Source organism: Calliopsis andreniformis, chromosome 1, assembly GCF_051401765.1.
Source record: "Calliopsis andreniformis isolate RMS-2024a chromosome 1, iyCalAndr_principal, whole genome shotgun sequence".
Taxonomy (NCBI): Eukaryota; Metazoa; Arthropoda; class Insecta; order Hymenoptera; family Andrenidae; genus Calliopsis; species Calliopsis andreniformis.
In genome coordinates, this window is record NC_135062.1 from 1,797,507 (window position 1) to 1,813,373 (window position 15,867).

A 15,867-nucleotide genomic window follows, 5' to 3' on the forward strand; every position below is an offset into this window, starting at 1 on the left:
CGAACAATAAAAATAACGCGTTTGACATTGCGGCCAGCCGGTGCGTTCAACGCACACAACTACACACGACACGTGAGAAAACAAATGCAATAGATCACATACACACACGGAGACCTTACGTTGTATGTGTTTCGACTCTGCGTCTAAGCAGTGAAAATCCTTCGATAAAACACAAAGACAAAAATAGAAAAAGGCTCAAACCCAACAAAACATTTAAAATGTAAAAACACCAAGTAATTGAGTTTGCTTGAAACTTTGGTTCCTACAAAGAATTTCCAAAAAAGTTAACTCACAACAAATCTCCAAAAAAATTAATCTCTCTGAAAAAGTATCCAAAAGATATTAAATAACCCCCAAAAAACATCCAAAAGATATTAATAAACCTCCCGAAAGTAACATCAAAAAATATTAATCGACAAAAATTAAACCCAACAAATATTGAACTTCAAAATATACAGGGTGTAACATGTATACGTTTCAATATTTTAAGGATGGTAGGATACCCAAATGGATCACAAAATGACCTATAACATAGTGTCCGATCTGCTTTCATTTTGCAATTATAATGCCTTAAAGTTAGCATTATGTTCTGAAACAAAGAGTAGCTCGCGTATATCGATGAGACAAACACACTGACGGTAGTCACGTGACTTTTCGAGATTGCCAGGTCGGTATCTGCTATTACAGTTTTCGTTACAGGAATAGTATTATCCACAGACACGTGGCTGCCTGATAAACGCAAGATGGAGCCATTCTATGATTTCAAATTCGTGACGTCACTTAGAAAATTTCTCCCTGTACTGTTCACACTATTGTACGAGCTATGTATACGTGAACTCGACGCATTCTCTTTTGACTTTCCGAAGTTGTCTGAAGTGGCCGAAGCGCCGAGCTCATGCACACGCAAATTCAAAGGTGGTGTGTGTAGTGGAGGGGGAAATTTTCAGTACAGTAATGTTACCGACGAGAGCCGCGCTCGGGTCTAGTCGCGGCTCTCGTCCGTGACTGGTACAGTAATGTTGCGGACGAGAACCATTTCGTCTCCACAGACGAGACCCGCGGTTTATCCCCACTACCTCGTTTGATACGTGCGCGGCTCTCATCCGTGACTGATAGTCGATTCGACGAGCGCGGCTCTCGTCTGTAGCATGTTAGAATGTTACGAAAAGTTCTCCAATTCACTAACTTCCTATTATTCCTTCATATTTTTGTGTTTAATTATTTAATGACTGAAATTATTAAGAAAAAGAAAGCGTAACACAAAAAGTATATAAGTTCCGTTTTAAATGTTTAGAAATTTTTCTTTTTTTCTTTTCAATGTCTTCTTTCCGACATCGATTAAATATAATATACATAAATTCTGTTAGCCAAATCTTCATTTATTGTCATTTTTAGCTCGTAAAGAACTGATGGAAAAGTAACTTTGACGATTCTCCGTAACCGTCGCAGGGTTCCAACCTTTATTATTTAAATATCTTTATTATAAATAATTGGAATCATGTCGTATTTAATATCATTTTTATCGGGACAGCACAAGGAATCGACTGGTGTTACTTGCGTGAAAATCCGTTTGCGAATAAGAAATTTCAATTTTTCCTATTTAAATCCCTAATACTATCCTTGTGTTCTTTGACCTCATTGTTCTCGGGCGTCGAGCTCGAACGCGATGGTTCCAAAAATTGGTTTCTCGGCGGCACGTATCAAACGATGTAGTGGGGATAAACCGCGGCTCTCGTCCGTGGAGACGAAACGACTCTTGTCCAAAACATTACTGTATAAATTTACATAACTAGTAGAAAACTTTATCAGAAACCTCTCGCATCATTAATTGACGATTCAAGACATAATTAATCGATACCGATTATGCAAAACAAAGAAAAATAATTTGAGAAGTGTACGTCCATGAAAAATTAGTGAACATGCCGAACGGATAATTCTTCGTATGATTAAAAACAATACCAAACTAAGTGCACGAAAAATTCCCTCTGTCTAACGTTTACTAAATTCGTTACAACAAGTGAAAGTGTAATACACGAATTTTAAGAAATGGTGTCTGAGAGAATAGTCCCACCGTTCGTCATTTTTTCGTACTATACCGTAGTGGGAATGCGTGGCATTGTAACCCTACTGTGAGACGGTCTGGTATAACATTTGGTCCTTCAAGCTGGATCCAAATCAGCGACCTGCGCGCGAACAGGGTCGCGGTTGAGACCTGGTCGTCGAAGAAAGGGGCTCAGATATCAGATTTCTATCTATACGAAATGAGGAGTTCAGTTAAGTGTTCGATTCACGGCAGTAAAGCGTTCCATTAAATAAACCAGAATACCCCGCGGTCGTACTGCGAGAGGAAGAGGGGCAGGAAGGGACCGAGGCCAACGAATGGAACGCGAGCAAATGATGGCCGATGAGGCCGCATCTTTAACTCCGGTCGAAGGACAACAAGGCTACAGTCCCGAATTAACTTATTCAGGCCCTTCAAGAAGTGTCCCAAGGAGAACAACCTCAGAGCTGAACACGGAAACACGAGATGGGTTGAGCTCTGTAATATCACGGTTAGCTGTAAGCGACGCTTGGAATTACGCGCCGCTGAACGATTAGAATTAGAATTAAAACTAGTGGATAAGCAGTTGCAGGCGGAGATGTCTGAGATAGAGAGCGAAAACAGGAATGCTCACAGATCCAGCATAAGAAACGAAGCTAGAAACCGACCAACTTCTCGAACTAGGTACTGGATAATTCCAACTCATTTAATGAAGTACCTCGAACAGAGCAGCCGGCGCAGGAAGTAAGGACCTCACAGTAGACAGTAGGAAACACCAAAATTAAGCAACTAATAAGAGCATTAACACAAACCTCGAAGAGATAAATGCTTGTGCCGAATTGATGCGAGTTAAGCGAACCATGCAGACAATATTAAACACGAAAGATCTCTCTACATTTAACGGGGATCCCCTAGACTGATTTTCTTTTAAACGAACCATTGAGTTATTATTGGAGCGCACTGATTACTCAGAAACTGAAAAGGTAACACATTTGTATAGTTGTCTTCGAGGAGAGGCGAGAAAATCTGTGGCAGCTATGATGACGACAGCTAGTACCACCAGCCAAATTATGCAGGTACTAAAATTACGTTTCGGCAACCCTGACTATAATAGTCCAGGAATTTATGGAAGAATTAAAACGATTACCCAAAATCGGTACTGGGCACGATAGACAAAGTTGAGAAATTGTATGGTAGCGATGCAAGCCGTAAACCATGTAGGATATTTGCTCAGTCCGGAACTCACCTCGGAGATAATTCGTAAAATGCCCAGCGCCATAATCTACAATTATAATCGTTACTGGCATGAAAATGAAAACATGGGAGGCCCAAGACTATTAATACTATCAAAGCATCTTCAACAGGAAACCATCAAACTGATTCAGGAAGTCACGGAAGTACATCCATGTGGAGGGTTTCAGATTCGCAACTGGTCAAGCAATAATCAGAAAGTTTTGTCCAGGTTACCACCTGCGACTCTAATGAAGGGAACCATACACTTGAACACGGCCAATGGAATAGAAACGAAGACTTTAGGATTAAAATGGGATCCGACTGACGACACGTTAGGATTCGAGCTGAACATCAAGAAAGCACCGACAATTGTTACAGGTGCCCAACGACCCACGAAACGCGAAATGCTACGCACCATACTGTCAGTGTTTGATTCCATAGACATTCTAGCATCACTTACGATTCGTAGTAGGATACTACTGCAGAAAATTTAGCGAAGTGGTATAGCTTGGGATTCAAGGCTCACAGACTATCAGTATGAATATTGGCGTTGATGGACAACCGATCTGAAAACTATAGATCGATGTAAAATATCACGCTGTTACATTAAACAGCAGCTTCATAGTAACCTAGAATTGCATGTCTTTTGCAATTTGTTGTGTATAAACTCAAAAAACATAGATTTGTGACGGTGTTCATGACAAGTAAATCTCGAGTCGCTCCCTTAAAACCAATGCCAACCCCGAAGATGGAGTTTCAAGCGGCATTACTTGTCGGCAGAATATCGCGTACCATTGAGAAAAGGCACGATTTCAAGATATCAAAACGCGTATTCTAGACAGATTCCCGCACAGTCCTTCAGTGAAATAGAGCAGATCCCCGAGAATATTAAACATTTGTAGCAGACAAACTAGGCGAAATAAATGAACTGACAGACGTTTCCGTGTGGCGATGGGTTCCTACGAGACAGAATCCAGCTTATGTTGCGACCAGAGACAACCAAATACAGGTAACGCCCAAGAGCAGATGGATAGTAAGTCCAGATTTTTTCAGGAACCCTCAAGAGATTTGGCCGAAAATGAAAAATATCCATAATACAGAAGAGATACACGTTTCAAAAGAGAAGAATTCGCAATTCGTCGCCGTATGTTCAAACCAATTCCAATGGGCATTACCAAAATTGGACTAATTTTCATCCTGGATACGATTGATACGTAGTAGCGAGTGGGTGTTGGTGTTTGCCTAACCGTTGTCGAAGAAGAAGGAACTCGGAAATGTCTGTAGATTATCCTCAGCGAGTGGAGAATCTATAGATAAAATCTACCCATTTCAGCCAAGAAGTCGAAGTTCTATGCCAAAATAAAACTCTGCCAAAACACAGCAAATTAATGCAACTTAGAGTACTACTGAATAAAGAAGGAATTATTCGTTAGCGTGGACGTATAAGCGCCTTGGAAGGCGTTGAAGAACAATCGAGATATCCACCTGTACTGGATAGGAAGCACAATTATACCAAGTTACTTATACGGCATTATAACCGAAGAGCTAACCATGATAGTACTACTGAAGCTACTATTAACGAATTAAGGCAAAAATACTGGATCTTAAACCTAAGACTGTTAATTATGCCAAATAAAATGAAGCAAACCAGAAACACCGCTCATGGTAGATTTACCAACAGCCTAATTGAAGTATCACCCTAGACCATTCACTTATTGTGACATCGATTACTTTAAACCAATGTTAGTCACTATAGGCAGAAGAAGGGAAAAGAGGTGGAAAATTCTATTCACCTGCCTCACGACTCATGTGATACACCTGGAACTCGTTGTGTCTTTAACGATGGATTCCATGATTATGGCACTCAGACGAATGATTGCACGGCGGAGTGTTTTCGAATGAAATCTTTCGACTAGAATTTGTTTTCCGACTGAATAAACTTTTGAGGTGCTGACGCAGAATTACGAATCGCCCTGCAAGAAATGGACATTGACATTTTGAAAAAAAAAGTCATCAATCAAAGAATACGATGGCGATTCATACCACCGCCTGCACCGCACATTGGCGGTAGTTAGGAACGACTTATAAAATCAGTCAAAGTATAGCTTAAAGCAGTACTGAAAGAATGTGTTCTCAGAGAGGAAACTGTAGCAACCCTGAAGACGGAAGTTGAACACATTGTTCATAGTCGATCATTGACTCATGTGTCAGTAAATTATAGAGATCAAGGAAGTCTGACACCCAATCATTTTCTCATTCGAGCATCGTCAGGAGCATCGATTCCTGGAAAGTTTCGTAACCAAGATCTTCACTTACGAAGATAATGGCGCGTAGCACAGAAATTAGCTGATATGTATTGGAATAGATGGATAAGAGAATACCTACCCACGTTGCTTCCGCAAAAGAAGTGAAACTGCGATATGGTATTAATTGTCGACCACACATTACCACGTAATACATGGCCATGCGGAATAATTTCAAAGCTTTATCCCGGCGCTGACAAACGCATTCGAGTTGTAAACGTACGGATGAAAACAGGGATACTCCGGCGACCAGCAGTCAAAATCATTGTGTTACCTACTAAGGAAATTGATGCGTCCGTTCCTGAGTTCGTGCCAAGGGGAAAGAATGTTGACAACACGGGGCTCTGAGAGTGGGATATACTTGACGTTTTATCTATGTTGCTATTATTAATATTGTGTTAAATTCTATGATTGTTCTTATGTACATATTATCATCATTGTTATTGTTATTATTGCTTTAAGTTGCTTCAGTGGTTGCGTCATGTTGAGTTCTATGATTGTTATTATATTACTGATTGAACAAAGTATGTTGATGCAATAAGCGGAGGACAGAATAGGATAGGACAGAATAAAGCGCGCCGCGGGGCTAGAATAAGGGTGGTGAAGAGAAGGATGGGTGCCTGGAAAAACGGTCCAAAAATTGAGGCTCGGAATTCTCGTTGGGATTCGAAAGTGAACAATGGTTGAACATTACAGAGTTGCTCCGAATAGAGCAACTCGATGTAATCGCTCAATGTAAAAAGCTCATATCTTGGAAGAACATTCAGGGTCTTCTCCTGAGGCGCATTTATGCTCGGCTGGGAACAGATTTGTGCCAACAAATACGCCTCAGCAACTAGCTACCTAATCACAAGAGTCCCTAGGAAAACAACTGGAAAAAGATTCCAGTGGGCATAATTGAAGGTGATCACTGTTCACCGATCTTATGGGATCAAAATAGATTCGAGACAACCGTTTATAAGTATCGAGTCAGATTCAGAGTTCCATCAAACCGCTCGTCTCTGTCTAACGTTTATTGAATCCGTTACAACAAGTGAAAGTATAATACACGAATTCTAAAAAATGGTGTCTAGGGGAATAGCCCCTCTGTTCGTAATCTTTTTGTACCATACCGTAGTGGGAATGCCTAGCATTGTAACTCTACGGTGAGGCAGTCTCATGAAGCGGTATCATGGCAGAGTAGCACATAGGGAATGTTTTGTCAGTGACCAAAACAGAACGAAGAGATTAGAATTCGCGAAAACTTATAGAAATATTGACATCAACAGCAAAACCCCTTGCTAGTGTAAAAAAATTAGGAATCAGACATAATTTTGACTTCACGCAGAACAATGACCCTGAGCATGTTGCTTATAATATCAGGATGTTGATATTATATAATACACCATCATATATGAAAACCCATTCATAGTCACCAGATGTAAATGTAATAGAACATTTATGGGGTTACTTAGAGAAAAATATAAGAAATCATAATATTTCTTCAAAAGAAACGTCACAAAATGCATTACAGGGAGAATGGTACAAAATAACACCGACTATATCGTCAAAATTAGTTAATTCGATGCCAAAGAGGTGTGAGGCCACCGTACGAGCAAAAGAAAATTCTACAGAACACTAATTCCTTCTTTATTTCTAAAAAATAACAACTGTACCTTCTACGCAGCTATTTTTGTCTAGAATGGAATTTTGATTAATATTTTCAAAAATTATTTCAATATCTATACAGTTTTTTTTTTATAAAATTATTTCTATACATCTATGAAAACATATACCAACTATCCGTTTTATAAAATTTTATAAATAAACTGAGTTATACAAAGCTTGAATTTACTCACTGTACGAATACTTTTAACCCACTATATGTAATATGTGTGAGCTTAAGCTAACCCTTCTGATGCTATACTGATGTCGAATCGAAAAGGTTAATACTGCTACTATGCTGTTCTCATACATGGTCCCATTTCTGTACATCCGCCATAGCGAACTCATGAGTGTCAGATATTATTTTATACACTTACAAATTTTTTTTTAATCATTGCAATATGTAAAAATAAAAAGCACGGTACCTGCTCGGACTAGCTAGGTGAGCTTGGGTACTAATTTCGTATGCAGTCTCTTGACCTGCTTAAGGATTTCTATGTTCGAGAAAAGGAATACCCCTAAGATGAAACTAGCACTAGACCTTAATAATTAATCGAATGTGTGAACTTTTACATTTCTTCTTCGATATTGATGCGAGTAACATTAATTGATTCCTTGTTTTCCGATGAAAATGATACGAAATACGATTATTATTTGAATGTTTTATGAAGAAATTACATGAAAAATGATTTGCAAAATTTTAAACTAGCTAACTTCGTTAAAAATTATGCAATGTACATAGTGTTTGGTGTCATTTTAAGCGGAAGAACGAAGGAAATTCATCTCTGTTACTCCCACAACGATACAACGTATAATAACAAAGTTAATATTTTGTGACAAAGTCATAAATCTTCGCCTGTGAGTCCCTAAACCCTCCTCCCGGTTTTGCCACTCAATATCGTCAGGCGAGGAATCCCAAAACATCCTTAGATTTGAAGTCATTAGGATCATCCACTACTACTTATTGAATGATGCTAATTTTTGTCAAATGTATGGTAATCATGCAGGAAAGGGATCAGCTCACCGATTTTAATAACTTTAAAATATGCTGACAGAGTATGCAAAGAACCTTATTTATAAATGTAAGGTTTGTTGCTAATATTTCAGAAACTAAGGCCGAGAGGTTGTTACATATGTAGAAAAGTTGTTCAGAATATTGAGTGAGTTTTACAACATATTCCAATTTCATAAAATTCGGACAAATAGCCCATTTTCTGATTAATTACTGACAAACATGAACGAATGAACTCCTTATATTCATTCAATAAAAATCATAGCAATCTCGACATAATTCGGATCATTTTTAATTATTCGTATCATATCGTCTGAATCGTATACTTTACGAAAAGCAAGGTTAAATCTAGCCGTAGCGTGAAACATCACAAAGCTCAATTATTCTACCAAAATCTAATGATTGTTTATTTCTTCGATCCTCGCCAGAGACAAGCCACACGTATTTATGATCCCTACAGTCCCTTTCCTAACTAACACTACTTCAGTGATTAGTTCTTCAACTGACCGTTATTCATGAGCAGAGGATGCTAAAAACACCTTTGAATTTCTAAGTCGGTACTGCAGTTTGACTGTACATACTAAATCCTATAAGATGTAAAGTCTGTTCGTATACTTAGTCAATTGGTAGATAATACTATTCCTGTAATGAAAACTGTAACAATAGATACACCGGCACAAAAGTCACGTGACTACCCTGGGCCCATAACTAGATAATAAAAATCATAACTACCTCAAATAAACATACACACTCAAACATTTTCGTAAACCATAATATGACCAAATACATAACACAGGAAAAAACAATAAAACCATTCTACTTCATAGTACATCAATACAAAACAGAACTAAATTTTAAGCTAGTTACCCGAAGCAAATTATTGACAATTCTGTCCTGGAAAATCCACTGAATTGAAATAGACACAAACCTCACGCCCTTCATAAAAACCAATACCAGTCCGGAAACGTCCCAACAATTAGCAGCAGATCTCATTGAGAACTACAAGGACTTCATACACATCTACACAGATGGCTCAATCCACCCTTAACGCTAAATTATCAAACAAAATGTCAATTTTTTCAGCAGAATTAATAGCTATCAACCAAGCGTTTCAAACCACGCACACGAAATTTTACAAATAGTTATATTCACAGACTCAAAAAGTGCAATAACAATGATTAATAACGTCGCACCAGATACTGATCTTAATCCTTTCAAAGATTATCATAAAAGGAAATGTCACCAAATTTTTGAAAAATTCATTTCCTTCCATGATGACATTTGAAAAGTTTAAAGGTATTTTAAGTACTTATCACAAATCTTGGGGGGGGGGGGGGGGGGGGGGGGCACATTTTTGTAAAAACATCTAAAATAGCAGTCATAAGTTTACGACCACTTGACAAAAACGTTGTCAATCTTTGGACTCTGATAACTTCGTGAAAAAAAGTCGTACAATAATCATCCTAGAATTATTTTAAAGGTTAAACCCTCTCCTTTCACATCCCTAAGTTGAATTTTTTCGACAATCTTTTTACACTAAAATGCAAGTAAAAAAGTGAAGATATTTTTACTTTAAAAAGTTGTTCAAATTAAACGGTTCTCAAAAGTTTAAAAAATTTTTCACGCAACAAAAATCATCATCAATTTGAAGATTAAAACCTCCTTTTTACAATGCTCTCCTAAAAGTTGATGTATAATATTTTTTTCGTAGCTTCATTCCAATTGAGGCGGGTGTGACAGAGCTTAAAATGGCTGAGAACAGTCGAAAACGTCTAATTTGAGGTTAACACGCCTTTTTTAATAGGAATGCCACAGCGAAAAAAATCGTGCATCAATTTTCAAGAGAGCGTTATAAAGAGACGGGTCTAATCTTAGAAACTGATGGTGATTTTAGTCGCGTGAAAAATTTTTTAAACTTACACAGCCGTTTGAATTTAAATAACTCTTTAAAGTAAAACTATCATCACTTTTTTACTCACTTCCTAGTTTGAAAAGATTTTCGAAAAAATTCAACTTAGAGATGTGTAAGTAGAGGGTTCAACCTTTAAAATGAGCCTAGGATGATTATTGTACGACTTTTTTCATGAAGTTACAATAGTCCAAAGATTAACAACGTTTTCGCCAAGTGGTCTTAAACTTATAACCGCTACTGTATATACATATCTATTTAAATAAAGTAAGAATGTAACAGTAGTGCAGTGACCACGGACTTAATACTGGTATAATTTTGATACCAGTATTATAACAAAAAAGGTATATCGAAGCCAATACAATACCGAAATCGATTACTACCAAAATACCGATACCGGTATATTATCGAAACTAATATGTATATTATCGAAACTAATATGTATATTATCGAAAATCGAAATAAATACCAATATAATTTCGATATTTCAGAAAAGTCTTTATGCTCTCGTGTTCGACATGAAACTCGTAAACTGATCTTCATTTTTTTACATTCCTTGTATGTACATACATACATGTTTTTGTCGCTGTCTCTGCTGTCTCATTATAGTCTAGTGAAGTTCCTGTAATATTGCAATCTATTTTTTTCCTATTCATGATGCTGGCGCATTAAGCGAGGTAAAGGCCTTAGATAGTGAAATTTCGGGGGTTCCTCAAGAAAAAGACACATGAAATATAATTTTCGTAGAATAATAACATAAAATAATAACTTGTGTATGTATATAATAATATACTCGTGTATGTTTATGATAATAACTTATGTATTTACATTTTTATTTATTCGTAGAATATATCGTCGAGAATAATACTGCTTAAGTTATAACACGAAGAGGCAAGCGTATATTTTAAAGAGTTTCTACACTATCCTATGTCGGTGACACGGTTAAAGCTACCTCTCCTGACAAACATAATTGTTATTTCTTTTTTCTTTGTTTCAAAATTGTAACATATTTTCTTTTTAATTTAACCGTGGATATTCAGCAAATTTATATAGCACTGTTACTGCATCTAGCATTATGTGGATTAAATTGTCCTTATCGTGTCGTTTAGCTGTCAAATGATATCAAAAACAGAAAATCAAGTTTTTCCCCTGGAATCTTCATATAAAAGCATAAATTAAACAAATTAAATGTTAAATTTCATTTTCCTTTTTTCATTGAGGGATTCGGAAATTTTACTGTCAAGCGCACTAACCTCACTAAATCCGTCAGTGTCATGAGTAGACAAGGAATAGACTACGACTACGATATTATAAGAACATGACTAGATTAGAATGGGATAGCAGACAGCGACAAAAGGCATCTATGTACATACATATATAAAATGTAAACAAATGAAGATTGGTCACGGCCATGAATTCCGTATTGAGAGCGTTAAAACTTCTTAGAAATACTGAAATTGTACCGGTATTTATTTCGGTTTTTGATAGATTTAAAAAAATCTTAAGAATTTAAGAATTTTGTAATTAAATATGAAAAACCAAAAAATTTACTGGTAAATATAGGTAAACATACCGTTATTTTGATATAGCGGTATGACGCCATACCAGTACTTCTGTATTTCGATTTCTATAAGGGTTACAAAAGTAGTACTGATATTTACCCATATGATACCGGTATTTTGTGATTCGGTAGGAGTTCCTTGGAGTGACAGCAAGAAATTGGTTAAATATAGTCAATAATAAGAAGGAGAATAAAGATGAAGAAGTAATCGGTTGAAGACATTGCTACTCCTGCTTTCTCGCGTCGAGGATTAGTATCTCAAAGACGAGGGGTTGTAGTATGTTGTAGTCCACACATTCAGTCCTCCATTCTACACGAGAAACGGGTGAGAAGTAAGGAGGGCTTTACCATCGTAGCGATCTTAAAATTCACTTATTTTAACACATCATAGTTCAACTTCCCACGGACTAATTTTCTCCCAGTTACAATCACCTACTTCTCTACATGCTCCATCAGTCATTTTTACCTTTTTGTCGAAAAATGTTTTTTACATAATCTTTTGTTCATTGTTTATAGCGGAAAAGAGACTTCGTCTCGCGCGCTTTTTACTTAAATATTTAGCGCGAGATTCTGCCACGTTTCTTGATGAATCCCTGTTATGTAAGTCATATAAGAATATCAGGAAATGAGAAAGCAGATCATATAGCCAAAGAAACAGCCAATTCACTAACAATCCAATACAACCAACCATATTTGGATAATGCTCTCAAAATTACCAAAACCAAAATAAAACTACAATGGGAAACAGAATAGAGACAACCCGCTTCCCCTGTCAGAGATATAGATGAGAATTTCTCCAAAAATCGCGAAGCAAACGTCTAATAACCCAGAAGAGATTATGTAGTAATGAGCCGAATACGAATACTGCACACCAAGATCACCCACGTGTACTTCGTAACCAAGGAACCGTCTCCAAGAGACGAAGAATATAACACACAAATTACAATAGACGATCTGATCCTGCACTGCCCAAAGTAGAATTAACCCCGACAGAAATATCATGAATCAAGGACAACTTAAAAGACAAAAAGAGTTACGACTTACTACAATTCACAAAATAAACAAACTGTTTACACATATATTATAAGATACAAAACACACACCAAGGCGTCACTAATAACATAGCCGTTGATGCGACGTTAAGCCTTAATTTAAAAAACATTTTTTACTTGTAACAGCTTATATGTAGTACGAGAAGGTAATAATTACTTACGGCGTTTTAGATGGGTTTATTGCATTCGTCGACTCTTCTAATTCGCCTTCTTCTAAATTTACTTCTATGAGTACGGGGTTCTTATATTTCACAGGTGCATTCAATTCGATTCTTTGTAAGAAATCCATATCAAGTCCAAATGGACCAGTTATTTTTGATTGTGTTGATGTTGGAAAATTTCTACAAAGTAAAATAAACTTCAAATTAGTATGTAGCAATAAATAAGCTGATATGAATACATACAAACTATACTGCCACTATTTTCCCTTTCTTTTAAAATATTACATCACTCTACCCCAATCTTAATTTGCAAGACATTAAGAAATACCTACTATTTTTATGAATGTCAACAATATTATAAAGGAACAATGAAGGGTAATTTGATAAAAATAAAATACGGAAGAAAATTACGATCAAAATAACATTATCATCGCACGTTTCATGTACCCGCCACCATACACAAACAGCACACTGAAAAGAAAGACATAAGAAGCACAAACGTTTTAATCTTATCATCAGTTGTTCCTTTTGGTTCATCTTCGTGATCACTATGAGAAGAGACGGTATTTTCTGGCGGTATTTCTGAAGATTGCTGATTACTCACAGTCATAGCATCAGATGCTTGAACTTCATCGGATGTACTTTTTGGCATTATATTTTCTGTTTCATTTGGCCTATGAAATTATTAAAAAGCAAATTCGTGCAAATATAAATAACTTAATAAAAATTATAAAATAAATATGAAAATGCTATTAGTATCTTTTGTAACGATAGTCATGGGTTCAGATTTAACATAAGATAATTATTTAGTACAATTTAACATGAAAATTTGGAAAGAGTAAATACTTGATCAATATCTGAAATTCGTTTTATTAGAATTATTAACTAAAAGTGTACGGGTACCCGAGATTCCAAAACCCGCATTCCAGTCGGGTCGAGTACTTTTCTCAGGATTGAGTTGGAAACCGAAAGTTTGTAACGTTCGGGCACTCGAAATTAAAATCAAGCCGGGTAGTGATCATCATCACATCATATATCATTCTTTATGATTTTTCAATCGGGTTCTCTACTTAAACTTTCAAATTTGGAAGTGTTATCATATTCTATTAGTACATATATAAATGTACTACTTAGTACAGCTAGTTTTAGTACTAGTGTAGTTTAGTAAGCGTTTATTATTACAGATATAGTAATGGAAGAGAAATAGTTCACGATGCTGAAACAAAATGCGTAACAGCAAGTAGGTTACTATTCCACTTGTATTCCGTATTTGTGTCATAACTTTCTCATAAAACTTTAAATGACCTATGTTTATAAACATTGTTTTTTTATTTAGTGCCATAGAATATACTGACAAAGTTTGAACATTAAAACCTGGAACACCTTATATGTTACAAGTCAGTGAGAAATACTGAAGGATTATTACATTTTGAAAAAATTGCTAATCAACCTGATTTTCAGCTATCATATCAACAGTTAAGGCGTCTTATTGGATATCGGAGAATAGGTCAACCTGACGTCTATTAGCGACAAACAAGAAACAAAATGCAAATCACGCTTATCTCTCAACGCTTGTAAATAAAAGAAAAATATAAGATAAAAATAGGAACTAAGAAGTGAACTTAAAATTGAAAGGTAAAAAAGTTTAAGTTCGTTATTTGTTGTCGAATTTTCAAGCAAATGATACTAATCGATTCTTGTTCTCTCAATAAAAATAACACCAAATCATAATTCAAAGTATTTACAGCAAAATTATATAAAAATTGATCATAAAGTTAAAAGTCGATTGCTTTGAAACATATTACGATTTATTACTTTGCTATCAGTTACCTTATGTATATGGTATAGTCGGTAACAGGTGGCAAAAATTGTAAGGGTTAATTCTAGACATCAGAATACGGTGAAAATTAAGAATAAAAACAAAGACAAAGAAAAAATTAAGCATTCACTTAGAGAGTACATATTAAACGAAGTAAGTACATAGTAGGCATAGAAGCGCTTTATCGTGATATCTCAAACTACCATAATCCACTAGGTTAAGTCGTGACTTATGGTTCCTTTAATACTTTTTCTTTCCATGATAAGTAGAATTCGATGAAATAAAGGTAAAGACGTTAAATATCAAAGTCAAACTCGATTTCACAGGAACTTTCTTTAAGGGGGGACACCACCATGAGACATAAAAAAAATACATTACTAAGGTTTTAGAATTTTTTCTAAAAAAGAAAATTTGTTCTAATAAAAAGTTTTGTCTTTCTGAAGGGATATAGTTCGAATTTTACTTTTTAATCTTTTAAGAGTAAAAATATTATCTGTTGGTCTCTTAGCGTAAAATATTGATTGCTGGCCATCACACTAGACAAAAACTGTGAAGTCTGAAATAAAAAAACTCTTATTGATTTATGAACTAGATACTGTTATTTCCAATGTAGCGTATGATTTTTAAAAAATTTTAGTAAGTGTAGAAACGGTTCCAGTTTAAAGAAAAAAAAAACAATAGTTTTTATTCCAGAAACTCAATTTTATTTTTAAGCGACTTAGAAAATTTCTCCCTCTACTACATGTATTACAACCACGTGTACGTGAACTCGGCAATTCAAACAGTTGCGAGAAGTCGAAAGAGAAGGCAGATGTAACTCTTAAGCCTTGTTCAGATTAGTCAAGTTACTCTGAATTCAAGCCACTTGTAATCAAGTAGTTCTATGTCAAATTTTTGTTCCCATAAGTCAAGTTAGTTGAATACAAGTATAATAATGTCACGTTTAAATTACAATAAGTCGAGGGTCCGCATTGTACTTTTCGCATTACAGATAGCGATTTTATTCCACGAATTTATTCGCGTTCAAGACTCGAGTTTTTAAACAAAGAAATAGCGAGAGTAAGTGAGAAAGATATAGTGGCGCGAGCAGCAGTGGGATGGTAACGGGGCTGGATCATTGTAATTAAAGCGT

The 15,867-nt window shown here is 35.9% G+C and overlaps 1 protein-coding gene across 2 annotated transcripts in view; it reads right to left on the reverse strand.

Moving 5' to 3' along the window:
- Msps (msps cytoskeleton-associated protein 5) overlaps positions 1 to 15,867 on the reverse strand; it is a 54,834-nt gene that overhangs the window by 21,898 nt on the left and 17,069 nt on the right. For both annotated transcript variants that reach the window (XM_076377337.1, XM_076377327.1), the window contains one exon: positions 12,917 to 13,096. In XM_076377337.1, coding sequence (XP_076233452.1) covers positions 12,917 to 13,096 — 180 coding nt within the window. The remainder of the gene's footprint in view (positions 1 to 12,916; positions 13,097 to 15,867) is intronic.